At 44.8% G+C, this 24,780-nt stretch overlaps 1 protein-coding gene across 1 annotated transcript in view; it reads left to right on the top strand.

The window, feature by feature from the left end:
• Positions 1-10,769: 10,769 nt before the first annotated feature.
• Positions 10,770-24,780, top strand: part of LOC310771155 (tudor domain-containing protein 1-like) — a gene marked incomplete at both ends in the record, with an annotated part of 63,276 nt that continues 49,265 nt past the window's right edge. The window contains 10 exons of the mRNA XM_083663818.1: positions 10,770-10,922; positions 14,615-14,704; positions 14,835-15,017; positions 15,163-15,306; positions 15,571-15,739; positions 15,879-15,962; positions 18,627-18,803; positions 19,624-19,731; positions 21,238-21,408; positions 21,941-22,186. Coding sequence (XP_083519944.1) covers positions 10,770-10,922; positions 14,615-14,704; positions 14,835-15,017; positions 15,163-15,306; positions 15,571-15,739; positions 15,879-15,962; positions 18,627-18,803; positions 19,624-19,731; positions 21,238-21,408; positions 21,941-22,186 — 1,525 coding nt within the window. The remainder of the gene's footprint in view (positions 10,923-14,614; positions 14,705-14,834; positions 15,018-15,162; positions 15,307-15,570; positions 15,740-15,878; positions 15,963-18,626; positions 18,804-19,623; positions 19,732-21,237; positions 21,409-21,940; positions 22,187-24,780) is intronic.

Raw genomic sequence — 24,780 nt, 5'->3', positions numbered from 1 at the left:
CAGCATAACGATAGAAAGCTCATCCATAAGAGACTTGAGACTTGACTTGGACTTGTGACTAAACTTGAGGCGTGACTTGGACTAAAGCTAAAAGACTTGTTGAGACTTGACTTGGACTCTAGCTCAAAGACTTGAGACTTGACTTGGACTTGCAAAAAATCTCTGTCAGTGCCCGGCCACGACCCATTGCTGCGCAGCAGCTATAATTTTTATTATAATTATTATAGCCTAATTATAATTATTATTATTATTGTTGTTGTTACTGTTACTATTATTATTATTATTATTATTATTATTATTATTATTATTATTACATCATCGTCATCATACGCGTTTCCTGTTCCGGTTTGACGCTGTACGTCCCTATTGTGATATCCACAATAAACCTTGTGGATATCAACAACAGCGTTGGCTAGTTGTTGATATTTATAAAGATATTGCCCCTCTCAAATAAATTATTTTTGAGGCGGTAGGCAAACTGTGATGGCGTCCATTTCCGAAAAGAAATCTTGACTTGAACACAGCCAAAGAGTCTAGTATAGACAAGAGTATATGTCATTTCTGGGTTTTTTCCATAGGTATTTTCAAATCACTGTTCTGATACATATTTGGGGGGTTAGTCCCCCTTTAAGGTGCCCCGAGGGCTTGGGTGAAAAATATGATAAAAATTAAAAGTCTAAAATGAACTTGTGGGGTGTCTAACTAGGGGTTTTCAGGGGTGCTGAATCCATTCCAAACATTATTTTTGAGTAAAAATGTCTCCCTGACCATATGATATTGGTATATTGGTTATTGTTATGTAAAGCAGAGTGTATAATCACCAGGATTTTCCACGAGGATTTGGGTTTGCACTAATTGAGAGGTGATTCTAGACACCTATAAGAACACATTGGTGAAGAAAGCTATTGGTAGTAAATTTTTTCACAGATGGTCCAAGCATTTTGCTAAAATTCTCTAACTAACAGTACATGTCTCTGGGCGAGGAGTGGTACGAGTCAAACTGTAGCCAGGATTGTATTATTCTAAGATTGGCTGCTCAGTAATAAAGCCTCATTGCCCCACCGCACCATACGCCGGCTGACCAATGGTCAAAGTCCTGGTTTATTGCTTTATTAACTACAAATGAGTGCGCGTGTGATTTCCTAGTTATTTTAAATATTTGTCAGAAAACCTGAAACCCAGAGGCGATAAAAGGATAACATTTGTTTTTTCCTTTTCTTTCACAGATTGATCAGCTGGAACAGTTGATTCAGATGCAACTTTCTGTCATCAAGGAAATGAAGGCAAATGCAACAGCCTTCCATTGTTAAAACCCATCATCGCAATCTTCTTTTTTCGACGCCTTATTTTGACCTCAGCCAAGTTCACTGGGAATGTGCCCTCGAGGTGTTGCCACCCAGCTCTTAATAGTTTTATCTCCTTAGTTCTGATCCTGCATTCCTGTTTAGGGCTTTTAAGTTTTGTTTTTCTTAATTTTTACAAAAGTTACATTTGTATGAGTGAATTTGTGCTCATTCAAAGATTACTGTAGTGTGAAGGGCTCAAAAGACTTTAAAACAGGCCAGTTATTTGTTTATAATTAGGATTTCTTTGTTTCCCTTTCAATATACAGTAGAAGAAAAATAAAGCACATTTGTAATTTGTTGTGTGATTATAGTCTCTCAAAGTGCAATAATAGATGTTCAAACCTGAACAGCTTCTCTTCTGTACATTTGTTTAATAATGCATGCTGTAGTGCCATCTGTTTATTTGTTCACAACATCTGTTCAGGTGTGATTGCGTTGTGTTTTTACATTAAAAGAATGATGCGGTCATGTGATTTGATTTCCAACATTTATTTTCCACTGTTAAATAGCCCAATCTCCTAATCAACCTATGGCAATTATCCATTGTGAACATTTAGCCTACAACATAACATTACATGCCCACACTTTAATGTGCATTACACTTTTAAGCAGGTGTGCGATTTAGATTATTCAGCCTTGTCATCTTTAAATTAATTTGGCTGACTAAAAAGCAGCCGGATGACACGGATGTCACAAGCATCCCTGAAATGCACATTGTTGCAGTGATTAGTTACATGTTCATTGGAGAGTAATTTCAGTGGTTTAAGTCTTCACAATCACCATCTTTTCAAAACTGCTTTACTCACTTTTGGGTCAGGATCAGCCGGAACAACTTCTGGTGCGGCAGGTCCAGCTGGTCCCGGACAGTCTGGCTGGTGGACAGATAGTTCAGAGAACACACAGTGCACCTGAGTGTCTCTGTCACCATCAGGTAATAACTGGAGCAAAAAGGGAAATATTCATACTTTATTAAATAAACATTAAAAAGCGAACACCAGTTTTTTTCACTACATCAGGTAATACCTGTTGATGTCCAGGACCCTCCGAGCCCTCTTGTGGACACCATAGCCCGTCAGCTGCTTCCCACAAGCTGGGCAGGACACCCTCACCTTCTACAGGTGGTAAGGCATCCACACCATCAGCCGATGGGTAAAGAAACGGTCAGGTGTCGGCAGCTGGTGGTAGATGAGGGCTGGAACAGGGGGCTCGTACCAGAGCTTCAGATCTGGCCGCAGTTTGCCGGAGTGAAAGAGCGTGCTAGAAATCCACCTCTGGTCCTGCACAGGGATGTTCTTGCTCATCTCACTCTGCAACCAGAATGGAGCTGTAGCCACAGCAGTGGCTGGCTGATGAATGGAAGACGATAACAACAAAAAAGAATTGGTTTACTGCATAAATAATGGCTACACTAAAGATGACTTACAACAGAGCCAGACCAGTGAATAGACGCTGTACTCACAGAGGCTACTGCCAGGCTGGTGTCTGCAGCAGAGCTGGGGGTCCTCGCAGAGGATGGAGAAGGAGAAGGACTGGGGGTCCTCACAAAGGATGGAGGAGGAGGAGAAGGACTGGGGGTCCTCACAAAGGATGGAGGAGGAGAAGGACTGGGGGTCCTCACAAAGGGTGGAGGAGGAGAAGGGCTGGGGATCCTCACAAAGGGTGGAGGAGGAGAAGGGCTGGGGATCCTCACAGAGGATGGAGGAGAAGGACTGGGGGTCCTCACAAAGGATGGAGGAGGAGAAGGACTGGGGGTCCTCACAAAGGATGGAGGAGGAGAAGGACTGGGGGTCCTCACAAAGGATGGAGGAGAAGGACTGGGGGTCCTCACAAAGGATGGAGGAGGAGAAGGACTGGGGGTCCTCACAAAGGATGGAGGAGGAGGAGAAGGGCTGGGGGTCCTCACAAAGGGTGGAGGAGGAGAAGGGCTGGGGATCCTCACAGAGGATGGAGGAGGAGAAGGGCTGGGGATCCTCACAGAGGATGGAGGAGAAGGACTGGGGGTCCTCACAAAGGATGGAGGAGGAGAAGGACTGGGGGTCCTCACAAAGGATGGAGGAGGAGAAGGACTGGGGGTCCTCACAAAGGATGGAGGAGGAGGAGAAGGCCTGGGGGTCCTCACAAAGGATGGAGGAGGAGAAGGACTGGGGGTCCTCACAAAGGGTGGAGGAGGAGAAGGACTGGGGCTCCTCCTAGCCACTAAATTGGGCTTCAGCAAGGCAGAGTGTGACCCACCAAAGCGTGATTTAGTGAACTGAAAGGAGAAACAGAGAGTTAATTTTACAATTCAACACATACAAAATGATTCATACAAAACATTAATTAGTTACTAAGAACATATTCACCATTGACAAACTTGGAGAGAGCCGCAGGAAAGACTGCGGGGCTGCAGTAGTCGCACCAGGGGCCGAGTCTGAGGCCACGGACTGCGGGGCTGCAGCAGTCACAGCAGGGGCCGAGACGAGTCTGAGGCCACGGACTGCAGGGCTGCACCAGGAGACTGAGTGGCAGGCTGCTAAAACAACACCATTACGACATGTGATGTAACAGACATGCAATGTAAGATTAACAATTATGAGATGGAATTTTTAAATAGATCACCTTAACAGCGTGGAATCCACAATTACAGTCCGTGGACCCTCCAAAGAGGGCGGTCTGTCCACGGGCCTGCATGGGGCAGTGCAGAATCTGAAACGATCAGAATTGTTATTTAGCCTGGAGTCACCCAGTGTACAGTCCATTGTCTGGTTGATATTATCTGCACCATCGTATTGCCATTCATTCATTCATTCATTTCATCAAGTGACCTGCATACTAATGACCGTAATAAGTAATAGGTACATATTTTGTTATACTTTACCTTCTGATAGACTGCAAACCACTTTCCCTGCCTTGGGGCTGGTCTATTGCCAGAAGGCCAAAGCCCAGAGCTGGCAAAAGCCCTCAGCCTCTGCATCCACTCCCCGGCTCCCATGGCCTTGTGGCTCTTAGGTTTAGTGCTCATCTAAAAGATAACATGGAAATAAAAACAATAACAATAGTTACAACTATGTATCACAGCATAAACATGAGTGCATACTTATGAGTACGGTCACATAACATAGTTAACCCAACTACACTTGTGACAGTCCCCTGTTTATTATTTATGTTTCACATTCCCACTGCACCTTCCCTTTGCTTTATGTAGTTTGTTTATATGCTTTGATTCTTATCTTGTCTTCTGTTTTGCTCTCAGGACTCTGGGAGGGCAGATTGGCTGATCAGCTAATTGGAGTGCACCTGGGCCTGCCTGGTGCTCACTCCAGCTTTAAAACTCTGCCCTCCTGGCTGAGGCTGTAGATTTGATTTCATTCCTTTCTTCTCCCCACCCTGCACTCATCTCAACATTTTGGTTTATCCATGCAACACCCTTCACACACTACACTCATCCACACATGCCTTACACCACTGACTTTACTGATTCTGACATGTCATGGTTTATTTAGTTTGGTTTGGTTTGGGTTAATAAATAAATATATTATCTTTTGAAGTTACACCGACGTTTCCCTTGTCTTTTGTTATGCCTCTTGGTTCCCCTAGGCCAGGGTCATAACACTGTGAAATGGGCACTTTTTTATTGTAATCGGTTCTAGCAGTTGCCTGTAAATGACACTGTAGGTGAAAGGTAGTAAATGCCTATCAGTGGCAGTAGGTATGTAAAACTCACGTCCCTGGGTGGGCTTGAACCACCAACCTTTCGGTTAACGCCGGCGGGGGCTCAGGCTCGTCTGGGCAAGTAGTGGGTACATGGTCTTTGTAGTTCTTTTCACTCGTCAACATGGCTGCCGCCGTGGAAGTCACGCGTGATTTCTAACCCCACATAGGATAGGCAATAACCACGCCCTGTGCCCGCCTACGCAGCAGTCAAGCGCCGGGATTGGCCGCTCACGTGAGCCAATGGGACGATGATTACTTGACAAGCTCCTGGTGCGTGACAAGCAGACTGACAAGGCTGCATGCAGCTCAGCGTGCTGCTACAACATGATTTCGGTAAAAGGGTAAATTAACAATGTTTTAACTAATTTTTCTCCATCAAAACTTCTTAGCAAAACTAACACAGTTAGATTGTTCTTATAGCACAACTTTTTTCATCTCGTCTTAATCTGATATTTGAATAAACTCGTTACGGCGCCACTGCTTCTGTGTTCATCAGTGACATGATATACCTACAATAAATAGAGGTTGTTATTTTGAATTTTGATATTTATGCCAGGAAGAATTATCAAATTATACTTCCTAAAAATAATTGGTTTTCTAGCTTGAACCTCTAGCTTGGGACAGACATTGCTCTAGCTGAAAGAATATGGCAGGTGGTCTAGGCCCGCCGCACCCCATTACGCAGAGTACGCAGACTGCGTAGGGCATCATGTGACTGAGGGCACCAAAATTTTTTTTTTTTTTTTTTTTTTTTTTTTTTTTTTTGTGCCCTCAGTCAGGCCACTCACTGAACAGCAGGCCAGGCGCCGCCTACTGGTTTACTAGTGGTTTTATTACTTTATTCAGGGTTAAAGTGGGTGCATCTCATTGTAAAATTGGACTCGGCCCAAATTGGGCTTCAAACGGCCCAAATCTGGCTTCAACCGGCCCAAATCTGGCTTCAACTGGCCCAAATTGGGCTTCAAACGGCCCAAATCTGTCTTCAACCGGCCCAAATCTGGCTTCAACTGGCCCAAATCTGGCTTCAAACGACCCAAATCGGGCTTCAAACGGCCCAAATCTGGCTTCAAACAGCCCAAATCTGGCTTCAAACGGCCCAAATTGGGCTTCAAACGGCCCAAATTGGGCTTCAAACAGCCCAAATCTGGCTTCAAACGGCCCAAATTGGGCTTCAAACAGCCCAAATTTTTCGCCACCGCCCTTCGGACGCCGGCACGCACGTCGGCCCGTATCGGCCTGGCCTGCTTGGTATCTAATGCCCGGCCTGAATTATGATCCCAGTCCGCCCCTGCTTGCATGTACAGTTTAACAATCGCTTGTTTGCTGACATGTACAGTAATTCTAACAATTGTTTGTTTGCCACATGTAATGTAATGTGAGATACACTAGTATCGTTCATAATTAATGATTTTGCAGTCTTTCGTTTGACAGTTATTGAAAGTTTTGCGGGGGGGGGGGGGGCACCACAAAACAATTACGCTTAGGGCACCCAAATGGCCAGCAGCGGCCCTGTGACATGCTGGAGCTGATTTCTCCCTGGCTGGGAACAAGTGGAAGGGTGATAATAGTGACATAGTAAATAATAAAATAATAATAATAGATGGGACTTATATAGCGCTTTTCCAGGGCTCAAAGACGCTTTACAGTAGGCTAAACAAAACTAAACACTGGGGGGGCGGGGGGAGACGTTAGTGAACATATAACGACAGAGATGACACTAAACACTGAGTACTATGTGGGGGGGGGGCGATAGTGGTGGGACAAGACAGTAGACAGAGACAGCACACAAGCAAGGATGGGGGGAGGGAGCAGAGGGACTAAGAGAAGGCGGTGGAAAAGAGATGGGTTTTGAGGCGGGAGTGGAAGACTGTGAGGGACTCTGATGTTCTGATTTCTTGGGGGAGGGCGTTCCAGAGTCTGGGAGCTGCCCGAGAGAGTACTACTAATACAAGGACAAGGTGAATGAGCGCCGCCCGCAGGCAGGATTGATGCGTGCGGTGTGTGCGCCATGGTGGGCTCAAGGTAGGCAGCCGATGGTTCACTGGCCAGCCATTAGATCCACTGTGCTGCCTCACACTGGCATCTACTTGGATTTAGATTGAGATTTTAATCACTTTTAAAGCAATAAATTGCTTTGTCCATTTGACATTATTTTCAATATGTGAGTTCATCTTAGACCAACAGTTAATAATTGATTGGATTCTAAAGACTTTCTCAATTAAAGACAAAAGGTGATTGAATATTTGTGGAAATACCTTTCAAAATGCAAACATGAGTTTTTCCACCTTTATTTTATTCCTTTATTTATTAGCTATTATTATTAGTATTATTATTATTATTATGGTGTTTATAGTTTAAATAAGAAGTAGTAAGATTACAGGATGGAATAAGAAGCAGTAGCAGAAATATGAGGAAAAGGTATGTTGCTATTCATGGTCATAGGTACTTGATTGTCCCCGTGAGGAAACTCCTTTTCGGTGAAATTCAGTTTAATTCCTTTAAATTCATGAAGCATAATTTCTGCTAGACAGTTTTCATGGCAGGTAGGTATTACAACACATTAGAATAAAAACACGTGCTGCACAAACAGCTACTTCTACATAGCAGGAATGGGATGTCATCCTTGACACTGAAGCAATCAATGGAACTCTGAGCATTGTGCAATGGCCAACATGCATTTCATATTTCATCATTAACAAACTGATCAAGACCTGGAAACATACCAACTTCTCTATCCATAAAATGACTATGCAGACCTGTGCAGGAACCTGGGAGAGAAGGAGAGATTCCTGACTCATGTTGAAGAAAGTGGGGAGAGGGAGAGGCACATGACTGACCCCCTCTGGACAAAGGTAGGTAACTCTTGCAATTTAAACTTTCAAATCCCAGTCCATATTTACACAAGGGTATCATCCTCCTCTAGTCTCTTCAGACAGTTATATTGAAACGTAGTTCACCTTGGCAGAGTGATCTTTATGTTTTTGCGGTATTGAATATTGTGAAACGACCAACTACCCCGCCCCCCACCACCACCACAGTATCGTATATCGCAATATTTTGGTGGGAGAGTATTGTGATACACCCTCCACTTAATACTTAGTAAAAAGCACATTTTATTTGATACCAGCAGTAAGTCCATTTGGAAAAGTTTCTACTGTAACTACTATCTGGATTTAGGGATTTTCTTCCATTTGTCTTTGGAGAAGACAAAAACTGTATGAAAACTGTATAATTTGAAAGGGAGTGTTGACTTTTGATGTCCACAATATACAGCATTATGTTGTTAAACGACACCTAGTCCCCTTCCCCTACCTTATCTGCTCAGTGCTCTAGTCGTGTGCGTTGCAGCAGTGAATCCACTCATCGATCACCTCCCTCTCTTTCAGTCTGTCTCCCTCATCATCATGCATCGAGCCAGCCGCTCAGTGGGCGAGAGGGGACAGAAAGCACAGACAGTCATCTGCCCATCCTCACCCTCCCTTTTCACTGTGTCTCCTCAGACCCTCCATCCAAGATTTCCTTTTCAATAGAGACTTGAGAACAAACAACATTACTAAAAAGGCCAAAGAAAACACACAATACAATAATACTGTGCAATTGTGTCCCATTCCAGCAGTCGGATAGTTAGCTCTGACCTCTTAACCTTGTGGGGTAGCTGGATTCGCACATGTGAAACAAACCATCTGGCAGCATCAGGTTACTGACCTCTACCCAACGGAGAATGTTGGCTCGTGCAACTTGAACACCTTGGAAGTCCAGTTTTTTGTATCAATGCTCATGTTGTTACTTTAACCGAAATATGACCTGGTTCTCTGTGAGCATGGAGGCAATTGAAGGCTTATAAAAACTTTCATCCCCATTGTATAATTTCAAAACCGGCATTGTCTTCCTGAAAAATAAAGCATTTTTTAAAATCACGCCCACAGCGTCCCAGGCGAGAATCGAACTCAGGACCTTCTAGCTGTGAGGCGACAGCGCTACCGACTGCGCCGCCGTACCCACTAAGTCTCTGTTCACTCAGCTTTTTTATTTGGAGAATAGAGTTTACTCCTACAAAAGCGCTCGCTCTCGTCTTCTTTGTACAAGATCATGACATACAGCACTCATTTATTGATGAGAAAAATGTCTTGTTTGCCCTGACCCTTCACATCTGAGCAGATAGTCAAGTCAAGTCAAGTCAAGTTTATTTATATAGCCCTAATTCACAAGCATGTCTCAGAGGGCTTCACAGAAAGTATGTCTAGCTGATTCTAGCTAACACACAGTAACAAGAATATACAGAATAAAGATAACATTTGAACATTTGAAGAAAGCAGGAGAGTGGAGGAGGGAGGGAGAGGGAGGAGGGAGGAGAGGGGGGAGGTGGGGAGAAAATAGGAAATGTGGAGGAGGAGAGAACAGAGGAGGAGAGATGAGGGTGCAGGGGAGGGAGAGCCAGGGTAGGGGTAGGGTCTAGGGTTGGGGGAGGGGAGGGAGTAGGATACGGGCCCGGATTAGGGCGAGGGTGGGGAGAAATGGGAAATGTGGAGGAGGAGAGAACAGAGAAGGAGAGGGTGCAGGGGAGGGAGAGCAGGGGGAATGTGAGAGGGAGGAGAGGGCAGAGAGGAGGAGAGAACAGAGAAGGAGAGGTGGGAGGGCGCAGGGGAAGGAGAGCAGCGGGAATGTGAGAGAGGGGAGAGGACAGAGAGGAGGAGAGAACAGAGAAGGAGAGGTGGAAGGGTACAGGGGAGGTAGAGTAGAGGTAGGGTCTAGGGTGGAGGGAGGGAGTAGGATACGGGCCCGGATTAGGGCGAGGGTGGGGAGAAAATGGGAAATGTGGAGGTGTACTTGTTGTTGTGAGCAGTGAGTAGCTGGACGTCGGTGTGGAGGTGGGACTGCGCCTGGCTGGTCATGGCAGCACAACACAAGTGCTCTTTGGCCACCAAAGAGCTGCGGGCAGTAAGGTGGGGCACAGACCCGAGCCAGGGTGCCACTGAGCATGGCATTTAGGCAGGTCCCACTGCTGTATGGGTGTTGTTGTATTGAAAGGAAATGTTCACTTTTTTATTCAACTGTTGTGTTTGTACTGTTTGCTTGTAGAGGTTCAACAGGAGAAAGCTCTAGTAGTGAATTACGTGGGAATTAATTGATACATTTAGAACACAAGGTCCAGGTTGAACAAACCATTATCCACACTGTTTTCAAGCATCACTACTGTATGCATATAAAATAATGTTGGCTAAAACATTATCTTCATGTGTTGCATTTATGTTTGCCTTAGTTCTTCCCTTCCTCGTCATGTTTTCGGTTTGCAACTTTTGCGACCCTCTGCTGCCCCCTAGACGCGCCCTTGCGCAATGGCTCTGCTTTGACCTTTGACAACGTATTGCAATGCGCACGCGCAAATCATAACCTCGACGCCATCAACACATTCACAGGTAAAAAAATCATGGTAAAAAAATTGCTATACTGTACAATTAGCTAGAATAAGAATACATAAAATGTCAATATTGTTATTATTTTAAAGTAGTTTTTATCTGTATTTGGTTGTATTTTCGTTGCGACCCATAGTTTATTTGAATTTGCTCTCTTAATTCTGCCTTTATTTAGCCAACATCAGCAGGAGGAGGCTAATTTTGTAGCGTTATTAGCTAATGGCTAGCATAACATTGACGTAGGTTAGCTAGCTACTGCTGGTATCGTTAACATCTCTTGTCATTTTAGCGGTCTTATCAGCGTCCACCGTCCGCCATGAATCGTTCATTTTCCCCATCCATGGTTCGACCCAACCCGCCTCTGAGGAGGCCTTCCTCCATGCCCGGGCCCGTGGTAGGCGGTGTGCCTGTCCGCATGGCTCCCCCGGCACGCTTTGGGGGCCCACGCCCAGCACTGCTGCCGACTCCGGTAGCTAACTCGGCACATGGTAACGTACCTGCTTCAATGCCTCCTTTATCGAACATGCTTCTCTGTTAATGTTGTCAATTTATACGAACGCAACTCCAAACAGTTAAGGATAACGATTTAATATGTAACGTTATTTCGGTCCGACATAATTCAGTCGACTCTTGCGTCTTGACATGTCTGTAGGATACACTTAGTGTTTAGTCAGTTTGGCCTGCACACACAAGTGTCATAATGGCCTGTCTGTCACTGCTTTTTTTATGTATTTTGTTGAACCAGAGTTGAACGAACTAATAACGTTTTACACCTGTCGACTCCCGAGTGTAAATGTATCAGGTGGACTTGGTCACTAATCAACGTGAGAAGAAACCACAAGCGAACGTTAAGATACAGCAATGCAATTTCACCACTGCAATGCCCAAACCTCAATATGTTTGTCTGGGATGATTAAACTTAAAGATCAAGATTAATTTGAATAGCCATTGTGAGTAAGCATATTACAAAATAAGTAATGTGACTTAGTGCTATGCAGCGCAGCAATGAAATCAATAGCAGAAGATGGAGCAAACAGAAAACAATCAGTCCTTTAAAGTGACATATAATAGGGGGGCGGGTAGGATAATTTCCATGTCAGTTAATTGGTAAAGTCAATAACATTCCTTAACTGTATATGTACTGTATTCATGTAATGCATATACAAATGTCAACGGGCTACATGCACAACTCCACTACTTCCTGAAATTAGTCCAGCTTCTTTATTTCCTGTCATCACTATTGGATGAAGTGATTAATGTCAGGTGTGCTGCAGTCACAACAATGATCAGGCACACCTGATTAATCAGTTCATCCAATAGTGTAGGACAGGAAATAAAGAAGCTGGACTAATTTCAGGAAGTAAAGGAGTTGTGCATGTAGTCTATTAGATGGTAATCTGCATGAGAAATAAAGAAGAAGAGAAACATCTGTTATAATGATCATCCGCTTATAGTGATCAATTTGTCCCCCGTCCCAAGGTGATCACTATAAGAGGAGTGCACTGTATCAATAATATGGCAATTAATAAATGAATAGAATCTCCCAAAATGTTGCCGCATCCCTTTTAAAGAATCAGTGGATGGTAATGGCCTTGATGGCCAGTGTGCACTGGTGCATGTTTTTGTTGTCATAAGTCTGCGCCAAAGCATCATCTAACCTATTTGTGGGGAGGAATGACACTATGGAGATATGCTGGACCTTGAAGTGAACTCCCAGATAATCTGCTCCACCAGCCACCTGTCAACTACTAAGTGACATAAAAAAAATTTAAACCAAGGTTTTTTTTATTCAAGGTTTTCCATTTCGTAATACAAACATTTATATCAAACTGTATCAAATCCCCTGAACCCCCCACCCCACCCCACCCCACCCCACCCCACCCCACCCCACCCCACCAGACATGTAGAAAGAAAGAACACAAAAAAAAAAAAAACATTTATACACTAATGCCTACCCCACACTACAGGATAATTTGCAAGATTATGGCCAAGATTCCCCCCTCCCGATTTTCTCGGGGGTGCTCCCGATTTGAGCCTCGTCGGGCAGATAATCTTCCCAAATGATCCTGTAGTGTGTGGGGTTCAAAGATTCACAATCGGGAAGACTGCCTCTTCCCGATTGTGAATCGGGCATATCTAACATGTTAGATATTTACAACCCGACAGGCGATTGCATCTTGAGCAGAGAGCCAGTAGTAGCTGCGTTTCCATTACAGTTTTTCGCAAAATAATCTGGTCCGCCCGCAGCCCCGCACAGAAACAAAGAACGAGGAAATTGTCATCGAGGTGAAATACCCGTGCGTCTTTGAACGGGACGGAAAACTAATGCTATACTGCAAAGCATGTAGCCTACAACAAGCGCTTAGGTCTCATATGCTTCCCGCATCGGCGAGTGTCCGCACGGAAAAGTGAGTCAAATCAGCAGACGCGCCCCTCCACAAGGCACCTGTGCAGACGGTTTTCGCCTGGCCGTGCACAGTAGGCCTACACCCCGAATGGACGCGGCTGTCCGCGCAAATATTAGTTAAACAAATCCTTTCAGTGCAAATGCATTATAAAAACAAAAAATAAGATTTGTTTAGAAAACGAAATGACACAAATGTATTATTATTATTATTATCATTATTACTACTACTACACCCGGTGCGCACACTGAATAGGCATTTTAAAAGTTAACGTCAGCCCTGCTTCCAAGGTGAATCTTCGGCATAATCTTCTAGTGTGTGGGGTTGCGTTTGAACAGACGCGATTGTGTGTGTGTCCCAAGATTGAAATGTTAAAAAATCGGCTCTCTCTGTCCTGTAGTGTGTGGGCTCTCAAGATTTTTATAATCTTCAAGGATTTGAAAATCCTGTAGTGTGGGGTAGGCATAAGGCGTTACATTTTTTAAGTGACATAATTTGACCTGAAATAAATATATTTTCTTCTTTGCAGGTGATACACATTCGTTGATCGGCAAGGATACATCTTTAGTATGTATCAAACTTATGTTTACAATGCTTTAAATTGGACAAAATCAATCACAATGTCCTCCTCAGTTCTCCTCAGAAAGTCTCTCTCTTCGGTGCCACGTTTGTATCAAGTTTTATTCTGTCATCTTCTCAGTTGATGGGATCCATGCCTACACCACTCCCAGTCCCTGGCAAATCTTGCAACTACTCTGGAACGCAAGGTAAATGTCATCATCGTCCTAAAAATAACAACAAAACGATTTTCAGGAACCCATTTTTTCAGAATGTTCAAGACTCCTGCAGTCCAGGAAAGATCAGTCGTCGTATGGTGTGATTGGCCATCACAAAGATAGTCATGCATGTGCCATGGAGTGTGAAGTCCAGGTTTTTATTACAATTCAGAACTAGACCAGGTGATTTCACTGATTAACCCCCTCCATGGCATGTGTTTCCCTTACTCTGGCTCATTATTAAGTGCTAAGAACTCTGGTGTGTGTGTGTGTGTGTGTGTGATGGACAGGATGAGCCCTAATGAGATACTAGATTGTGTTGAGATTGGACGTGCGAGCATTTGTAGATCTGCTGTTGCTCTGCCCCAATCTAAAGCACACCCACCAATTATCTAAAAAGCACTAGCGCGCTAGTTCATTAGCAGAGATAACATTGGTCGTTGGCCAAACTGATTTCTGAAATGGATCGGTTTGCGTGCCTCTTGTTACTTTCAAATTTACATTTGTTTCTGTAAGCAATTTCTAAATGACCAGTATTGTCTGACAGGGAATTTCCGATGTGTGTGCTGCAGACTACACAGACACGTGTGCACACCCACCGCTGCAGATCCTGTCAAGTAAGTTGGTGCGGTCCTGAAGACCAGGGATTTTCTGTTGTTACATTTATTATTCCTCATTTTGTGCTTTCACCAAAAAAGTGCACTCACACACTTCTCTTAACCTAAAGGGAAACCACAGCTTCGCCAGTGATGGGAGACGGAACAAGCCTGCTAGAGCCAAAGGTAATGCCATTATTTGGGACTGGTGGTTTCCTTAAGAAAAAAAAAAGCTTCAAGCTCTGTTAAAGTACAAGGGCTGTACTTGGTACCGTGTTGTCAAGATTTGTACCACCTGGCTTGTACGTACGTCAGTTTATATGCTCAGGTATGTTTCATATACTCTGAAACAAACATATATGAAAGATGTGTATCTCACTGTAGCAGGTGAACCACAGTGATGCGTCCGGCCTCCAGAGGGTCTATCTGAAGGACTTGGAGATGAATAAATTCACTAAAGGAACAGACATCCAGGTAATCTGAGCCCAGTTTACTTCCACTCTAAACTGTTTCAATTAATCTCGGAATGAAATATCAACCAGCAAAGTCTATTTGTTATAGTTGTGTATATTTTGTGTGTGTTCTCTCCCCCCGGCCTCCCCAGGCATCTGTGGTAGAGCTCCACAGTCCTGGCAGGTTCTTCCTTCTTGTCGAGAGCCCTGAGCTGTTGGAGACACTGCAGAGCATCAGCATGGACCTGCAGAAGACCTACAGTGGCTGCTCCTCAGTGACTGCATACACGCCAAACCTGGAGGAGGTCTGCGCCGTTCAGTTCTCCCGTGATTTGGTGAGCAGAGGCCATGGCCAGCAATCTGACAAGATACTCTGTCTATTACTAGTATGCACATTGGCTCAGTCAGCCAGGCTGTCACTCGCTGGCTTTGCTCTCTTACACTCAGGCTGTCTCTTTCTCTACCCTTTTCTGTGTGTAGAACTGGTACCGAGGTCTGGTTCAATCAGTTGCTGCTGACCAGAAGACCGCCAACATCCTCTACATTGACTTTGGCAATGAGGAGGATGCCCCCATGGAGAGGATCAAGCCCCTGGCTGCCAACATCCAGCTCGTCCCTCCCTGTGTGAGTTGCACTTAACACCGTTCACATGATGGCGTGGAGGTTTTTTCCTGTCTACCTCAAGCTTCCATTGGGAACTTTGAGGGTGTCAAATTATTATTATTTTGCCCTTTGATTTTTTTTTTTTACACTGATAAAAATCCATAACGCTCAATCTCCTGCCTCCGAGCATGATGCATCTTCAACAAATACCAGTGAGTTAAACATTTAAAATCTGTAGCTTCTGGCATAATGACGCTAGCTAGCACTTCCATCTATGTCCTCCAGGCGTTGGAGTGCTGTGTGGCTGGCGTGGTGCCGGTGAGTGACAAGTGGTCAGGCGAGGGCTGTATCGCGGTGAGACAGGTGCTGGTCGGCAAGAGTGTGACGGTTAGTATGGTGGACATACTGGAGCACGGCCGCATCCATGCTGTGGATATCCTGCTCTCCTCCATGGGTAAGTAATACAGGCTCAGGTTACAGTACGTCATGTGAATGTGGAAAAAGTTGGTGATTTCCTGAAAAACTATTTCAATATTCAACTAACTGTTACTACTTCCCACCTCCTCCTCCTCCACCCTCCCTCTTTTTTTTAGGCAAGCAGCTGAGCACATTCCTCATTGATCACGGTTATGCAGCCAAGGAAGCAACCAATGTCAAACGGACTGAGCAAGATATAAGTGAGCCAACTTCATAAGCACATGCTGACATTAATCACATGCTCACATTAATCACATGCTCACATTAATCACATGCTCATATTAATCACATGCTCACATTAATCACATGCTCACATTAATCACATGCTCACATTAATCACATGCTCACATTAATCACATGCTCATATTAATCACATGCTCACATTAATCACATGCTCATATTAATCACATGCTCACATTAATCACATGCTCATATTAATCACATGCTCACATTAACCCATTGATACCTGATGCAGCATTTGCGTGTATATCCCTCATTTGTGTGTGTATCCCTTTAAGACTGCGAACCGCGTCACGCGGTTCGCAGTCTTAAAGGGATACACACACAAATGCTGCATCATTTATCAATGGGTTAATCACATGCTCACATTAATCACATGCTCACATTAAGCACATAGTCACATTAGCAAATGTTTGCACACCAGGGGCCGGTTGCACCAACTGGTCTTACACTGGTCTTAAGCTAAGTTGGTCGTAACTTTACGACCTAACAGCTACGCCGGTTGCACCAAGACAGCTTAAGCCTTATTTTCACTACGACCAGGCGTAACTCCTACGCCTGGTCAGGAGGAGGCGTAGAGCCTGCCTGTAACAGAGATCTCCGCGGAGACCTTTTTGACCGTCATCGTCGTAACACCGCCAGTTCGCCGTCTTCGAAAGCACGACGTTAGATTATAACTAACTAGTTGTGTGGCTTAGCCTTCCAAAATGTTGCCGTTAATTTTTTAGAATGTAATACATAGAATTGGGAACGTTACATTCAATTTCATTCAGACTGTCTTTCTGGCTCAATCGCCGCCATTTCTCCCCCGGAGCGAGGGAGGGTGAGAGGAGGGAGGGTGTTTTACAGTAGTGGCTGAGAGAGCGTAGTGGCACAGTGCTCCAAGCAGGTCGCGAGGCACATTTTCTGCAACATCATCCAATCAGGGGGCATTCCCTGGCAATTCACATGGACGCGCATTGCTACGACCAGCATAGGCATAGTTAAGACCAGACGTAAGCCGTGTTGGCGCAACAGGCGTAAATCCATGGTCTTAACTAAGACCGACGTAGGAGTTACGACCAGGCATAGTTAAGACCAGTTGGTGCAACCGGCCCCAGGGCTGCATGCTTACGGGGGAAAAAAGAAGATAATCTTGTTCATTCTGTTTAAAGCTGCATTTAGCCATGTTTTTGTGTTCAAATAAGTGTTAAATGGCTCTATATTCTGACAGTAATATAGAGCCATAACCATAAATAGCAACCGTAACTCGATCTGACCTTCCGTTTCCAAGAAAAAGTCAACTTTTCTCTGATTGGATAGTTTGTAGGTCGGCGCCAATTTTTATCCAATCAGAGGAAAGTTGAAATTTTCTGAGAAACGGAAGGTCCAATCGCGATGGCAATAAAGGACTATATGTATTTTTTCACCACAAATCCAATGCCACCTGCCAACTGCGAGTCTCCATGAGTTACGGTTGTGGAGATACGTCCGCCCTGCCTGCAGGAGTACATGAGAGAGATAAGAAGACAGTGGGGTGTTGGGGGTTTCAAGTCACTGACCAAACGAACTATTTCAGTGATTGCTGTCAGAATATAGAGCCATTTAACACAAAAACATCGCTGAATGCAGCTTTAATGTTGGTCATATTACTTTAAGGTGTAGCAACGGAGCAAAGTCTAAGACAAAGTTGGCATATGCTACTATGCTATATATTCTATGCTGCATTTACTTAGTTAGCTCTGTTTTTGTTATGCCTCCACCGGCCATAGCATTATGGATTCGGGTCTTCCGATGTTCGTTAACGTGATATCTGAAGAACGCCTTGACAGAATTTAATCAAATTTGCCTCAAACGTCGACTTGGACTCAAGGATGAACTGATTCGATTTTGGTAGTCAAAGGACAAAGTGTAAGGTCACTGTGACCTCACAAATGCTATTTTCAAGCTCGTTAATGTGATATCTTAAGAACGCCTTGACGGAATTTCTTCCAATTTGCCTCAAGTCCACTTGGACTCAAGGATGAACTGATTAGATTTTGGTGGTCAAAGTTCAAGGTTACTGTGACATCACGACCGCTCGTTTCATGCTCGTTAGCGTGATATCTCAGGAAAACCTTGACAGAATTTAATCTAATTTGCCTCAAACGTCCACTTGGACTCAAAGATGAACTGATTACATTTTGGTGGTCAAAGGTCAAGGTCACGGTGACCTCGCGAACGCCATTTTCAAGCTCGGTAACGCCATATCTCCGTAACACCTTGACGGAATTTCTTCACATTTGGCTCAAACTTCAAAGTCTGGACAGACTTGGATGTCGACTGCTCCCTTGTTGTCGGAGGCATATATCGGCGGTGCGGTCGTTCTAGTTATTCACATGCTCAAGTCACACAGAAAGGAGACAAATAACACTGTGTGCTGCCCTCTTGATGTGATTGATTACAGTGCATTAATGGGAGCACGTGACTTGTACGATTGTGGAAAATTAAAATGGCATTATGTGAATCTGATTATACATGATTAATTATGCAGCCCCACTTCACACGCCAACGTGAAGAGGTGATGAGCAATTTGGATGACTGTTCTTGAGGCACATCATTTTTTTTCATAATAGTGAGGGAATGAATTTGGGAAATGTTTGCAGATGCCTTGGAGAGTGCCTCGTTGGAAAACTTCAAGCGCCTCAACAATGGGAAGGACAACAATGCGTGGGCCCAGCCACCGGAGCCGCTGACCCAGGCACTGGGTGACTCCTTCTCTGTGGTGGTCACCCACCTCCAGTCACCTCATGACATCATCTGCCAGAAGGTGGAGAATGCCAGTGAGTAGCTAAACCTCTCAACCGGAGCGCATCGTGCACCTTCAAATTGGATCATATTAATAATAACTGTTTTTGCACAGTTAATATAAGGTCGCTTTCACATATAAGTTGGTGGACTCTGTGCGATGGGGGGGGGGTGAAGTTGTGTTGCATTTTTCATTTGGTCTGGTTCACTTTCACACATGCAATTTGTAAAACGCACCAAACTTTCTGAACAATGTCACGTGGTCGAAACCGCCACTCGTCTATTGGACAGAATAGAGAAGGGAAATCTCTCCTCTCTTCAGCTGGCTTCTTGCCTGACTGAGGGGCTGACTGAACAACACAAGTGAATCCATGAAACACAACCCATATGGTGCAACACCACCTGCAATATTGGGATTTCTGGTTTTACTTTGGTGTTACTATCAAATCAATATTTTACAAGAATGCCCAATATGAGCAGCAGTGCACACATGTACACTGCAGTGTTTGTTTTGCTTCCTCCTACCGCCTTCTACTCATGCACTGGCGCTTCCTATATTTGCTATTGTGTTTAGTTCGGTTTGCTTTCACACCACAAATGAACCGCGCCAGGGTTCACTTGGAAGCGAACCGAGACCTTCGTTTTCAAGCGGACCAGAGTTCACTTGTTTGTTCCGCACCAGAGTTCATTTGAGCTTTCACACCACCCCCATATGAGGTGGAATATCCAAGGAAACAAACTCTGGCGCGCGTTTAAAGCGGACCAAACGGCTTATATGTGAAAGCGACCTCACAGTTTAATTTGTGATCCTGACTGGACTTGAGGACTACATTTTGAAGAGCTTGTGGTTTGCAGGTGTGATCCAGGAGCTGCAGCAGAAGTTGAGGGAGCACTGCTGTCAGGTCCAAACCAGCCAGAACTTCAGACCAGCACCTGGCACTGTTTGCTGTGCTCAGTTCTCGGGTACAACACATTTAGATATATCATATGGCTGTGTGTCTTTGTCCCGCTGCAACAGACATGTAAGAGACACCACAGTAACCCACTACTTGTGTCGAGAATATGGTATGTTACACAATGTCACTGGCTAAACTGGCTATTGTTACGTATATATTTGTGGGGGACATTTCAATTGAATCTAAATCATGCAAATATCTCTGTAATATTAGGGAATATCAAATCTTTATGAAAGGCATCAATGCTGTATTAACTCATTCCCTGCCAGTTTCAAAGGAGAAGTCGCCAGCCAGCGTCAGGGTTTCTGATCATTTTCACTCATTTTCCAAGACTCACAGGATTCTTTTTGTAAACACTGAATATCTTAAAAGAAAGAAGGGATCATCTACTTTCAAAGAAAAAAAGTTTGATTCTACCTTCATCCGTTCTTTAGTTATTGACACTTGAATGTAGGTAGTGTTCACTGGTAGTGTTCACTAGGTAGTGTTCACTGAAAACATCTGTCTGTCCCCAAAAAGATGAGAAAAACTTATTTTTGTAAATGAAGTCATCTTCACAGGTCCTCCTGAACCGAATAAATATCTTTGATGGCGGATACTGGCCGGTGTTGCACTCAACTATGAACCCCATAATGATTTGGTTTCCCTTTCCGGCCAAACATGCCCGAGGTCACCGCTTTTACCGTAGCACCGGTGCGAGGGAGAAATTCACCCCACTCTAGAGTTCTCCTTTTCAGCCCGAGCTCGACGGGAACCGACCCAGCCTGACGGGCTTGGGCGGGGCTGACAATTTATGATAATTGGTCGGGTCGGGCTCGGGCTGTGCAAAAAAAGAAAAGAAAAAGGAAACTGTCCTTCCAGTAAACTAGATTGATACTCTTTGTATTCTCCTTCTCTGCCATGCTACACATGCACACACACACACACACACACACACACACACACACACACACACACACACACACACACATGCACACACACACACACGCACACACACACACACACACACACACACACACATGCACATACACAGCTTAGAATTCTGAGGTTCAGTCTGAGCCCGATGAGACCCGACCAAGCCCGACGGGCTCGGGCCGACAACTTTTGTTGTCCTTTAATCATTTTTCTTACTTCTTTATCTCTGAACATTGAGATGGCACTTACACTGCATTCAAACACTAAGACAAATTCCTCTTTAATGTAATTTGTATATTGTGACAATAAAAGGGATTCTGAGTGATGTCATCAGTGATGCAAAGTTGAGCAATGCCAGTAGAGCAGGCGAGGCCACGCAGCAGCCGAGCTGTGTCACTCACAATTCTGACTCAAACGCAGAACTCAAATACACTTTTCACGTCTGGCCCTAATCCTCTAACGTGTGTTGTGGTGCAAAAAATAAATAAAATTGGAAATGTCAGGCGACACTACTTGGTTGTGAAGCACTGCACTAGAGGCTTACAGCAGACCTGCTTCATGAATCTATGCTGACCTCTGACCTGTGTATTTCTTCCAGAGGACAACCAGTGGTACAGAGCTAAAGTGCTGGCCTATTCCTCAGAGGAACGTGTTTGTGTCGGCTACATTGATTTTGGAAACTCTGAGGAGGTGGAGCTCAGTCGCCTACGGCCCCTGAGTGGCCCTCTGCTGGCCCTGCCCATGCAGACCTTCCCCTGTGCTCTTGCAGGTAATATCCCCATTACTGTCCTTTCAATGTCCTTTCAATGGTTAGAGGTTGTATTGGACAGTAGTGTAGTATAATGTAATGGTTAGAGGTTGTATTGGACAGTACTGTAGTATAATTTAATGGTTAGAGGTTGTATTGGACAGTACTGTAGTATAATTTAATGGTTAGAGGTTGTATTGGACAGTACTGTAGTATAATTTAATGGTTAGAGGTTGTATTGGAGAGTACTGTAGTATCATTTTCTCCTGAACGTCTGAACTTTAGCTTTCCTTGCATTACTGTATCTGCTTTAAACTCCTGCCTAAGTTGATTAAAACTGACTTAATATACTCAGATGGTGGAAACTGTTTACGTTTGAGTCTCCCTTTATGAGATCATTGGAGCTATAGATTGTAACAGCAAAAGACCCTTTCTGTGTGCTCTGTGTGTGCGCGCGCGTGTGTGTGTGTGTGTGTTTCAAACACTCACACTCTGTCTCACACACGTGCTCACAGTGATTCCCCCTCTGTCCCCTCCGTGGGGCCCTTTCCAGGTGTGCAGCCAGTTGGGGAGTCCTGGTCAGAGGAGTGCCTGCTGGCTCTGCAGGGGAGGGTTTCCAACCGCATTCTGCGCGTGGAGATCCTGGGAGGGCGTGAGGACAAGGCTTTGGTGGCCATGCTGGATGAGGGCAGTGACCCTCAGGCTAATGTGGCCGAGCTTCTTCTCTCTGCCGGCTACGCCTCGCCCGCCACTGACAGCGACCAGCAGCCACCTGCTGCTGCTACTGGAGAAGCACAGGGTAAACATGCCAAACTGACTTTCTGCTTAAAGGAGAACTTACCTCCAAAACACTTTTTTTCAGCTTTTAACCAATATATATGACTTTGGGGGTGATGTGTGAAGAATTCTGGTCAGAATTTCCACATTTGACACCAAACTGTTGCCATTTGACCATTTGTATCATTTTTCAGCAGCATATCTGGCATAAGCGCCCTCTAAAGGTCGAACACTGCTTTTTTTTTTCTTCTCAAATGAATGGGATATTTGGTACAACCTGACGTCAGGTTGTCCCCAAAGACTATGGGATTTCAAGACAATTACTCCCCTACCCCCCCTGTACCCTTTCGGCTCCTCAGAACTCAAAGCCTATTCCTATTGAAGTTTGCTCTTAAAATACTGGACCAAACGTTGTCAAAGTTGGCACATGTCTTAATTATAGTTAGTTTCCCGCTGAATGTGTCACTACTTTATTACCGTAAATTCCGGACTATAAGGCGCACCGGTCTATAAGCCGCACCTTCAAAGTTGACTATTTTTTTCTTATATAAGCCGCACCGGTCTATAAGCCGCGGGTGTTTTGATGTTTAATTACCATATGTAAGGGTTCGTGCACAGAGGGGATTGTCGGAAAAGAGATGGCTGTTTGGGGAAGCTCCCATTTATTAACATTTCAACAAAACAAGTTGCATATTTGCATAACGTATTCAAGTGTTACCATTTAGTGCAATAGTAGCTACAGAACATGTACTGTGCTGTGTAAATTTAGGGGTCCTTGGCATGAAAAAGGTTGAAAACCACTGATCTACATTATAGCCTACAGTAGTACCATAACAAAAAACAAAGCTTACAGCGCTTGACGAGGCAATATCAATGGCTAAATTAAATGTGTTTTTTTTAAAGTGCAAAATAAAGTGCCTGTAACACGACAGTAAGCGCGTAAGCCTAAAGTTGCAGTAACACGGCTGCTTAAAATATACGGTAATCAGCCTACCAGAAAAGTCATTAATCCTCGTCTTCATCTTTTAGGCTAAGGTGCAGTACACGGCTGTAACCAGAAAAGTCAAGTCATTAATCCTCATCTTCGTCTTCTTCCTGCGTACTAAAACCACCAAAGTCCTCATCTTCAGTGTCGGAAACGAACAGGCTCAGGGTGGCTTCGTCAGCCACTCTCCTCTCTCCTTCGTTGTCGCTCTCAAAACCAACGAACTCCTCTTCGTCACTGTCGGAATCGAACAGCCTCTGAAGGCCCTCAGCTGGCGGCGTCCTCCTCTTCATCACGCAGCAGTCCAGCCTTTCGGAACCCGTTGTTGATCGTGGATGTTTTGACACTCCTCCACGCTGTCAGGATCCACTGGCAAACTTGAGCCTTCAGTCGGATCTGAACGGCACCTCGGCCGTCTGCTCTCTGTGTCAACACCCTGATGCCAAGGTTACGTGCTGCTGCTCGATTTCCTTCTTTCCTTCTTCTTCTCGCCGCCATCGTCGTAACACAGCCAGTTCTCCATCTTTTGAAGCATGATGTTAGATTACAACGAGCTAGTTGTGTGGCTTAGCCTTCCAAAATGTTGCTGTTAGTTTTTTAGAATGTAATACATAGAATTGGGAATGTTACATTCAATTTCATTCAGACTGTCTTTCAGGCTCAATCGCTGCCTTTTTCCCCCCGGAGCGAGGGAGGAGGGAGGGTGTTTTACCGTAGTGGCTGAGAGAGCGTAGTGGCACAGTGCTCCAATCAGGTCGCGAGACACATTTTTTGCAACATCATCCAATCAGGGTCTCGCTCTCGTAATGTCTGTCTTGCTCTCGTTCTGCCTCATACCAACATCCATAGATTTTGGAGGTTCCCGAGTGGCCGTTTGCTGAAAAAATCCATAGATAAGACGCACCGTTATATAAGCCGCAGGGGCCAAAAAAGGCCAAAAAACGGGAAAAAAGCCGCGGCTTATAGTCCGGAATTTACGGTAATATCTTACCTGGATAAGCTCGAATGATGATGTATATATTATCAGTCCGAGTTGGAAGCAGCTGTCTCCAGCCCAGGCAGGCGGGAGCGGGCGGGAGAGAGTCGTACTGTAAACCTCATGCACTAGCTCCAAGCTCCGGGGGCGCGCGCAGCAGCAGCTGGGCTCTCTCGGTGTGTCTGTGTGTGTGTGTGCTCCTCCACGTTGACTCGTGTGTGTTTTGCTGCGCGGATTGGGTTTGACCGTTTGATCAAGCAAGTAGCTCCTGTGCTCTTAAAATACTGAACACCACGTTGTCATATTTGACATATGTCTTCATTGTAGACAGTTTATCGCTGAATGTGTCATTACATTATAAATATCTTACCTGAATAAGCTCAAATGCTGTTAGAGGATTATCACACCGAGTCTGGAGCCCTTTCTGCCAGCCAGGCAGCAGCTCGTAGGCACCCTGCCTTTTAGAGCGCGAGCACGAGCTGCTGTGTGCTCAGGCAGCGGGGACGCGCGGGCCGAGCTCTTCACATGGAGGTCTGACACTGCCCTGCGCTGCAGTAACTTTTAACAAGAATCACGAAAAGCCCCAAAACGCAAATTAAAAACGGATTTCATTGCACGGTTTATCGCTAGTTGTACGAGGGAATGACGTGGAGAA

This window comes from Poromitra crassiceps (assembly GCF_964638095.1).
Source record: "Poromitra crassiceps genome assembly, contig: HAP1_SCAFFOLD_381, whole genome shotgun sequence".
Lineage (NCBI taxonomy): Eukaryota > Metazoa > Chordata > Actinopteri > Beryciformes > Melamphaidae > Poromitra > Poromitra crassiceps.
Note: the sequence above shows the minus strand (reverse complement) of the source record. Positions and strands in the feature narration are given on the sequence as shown.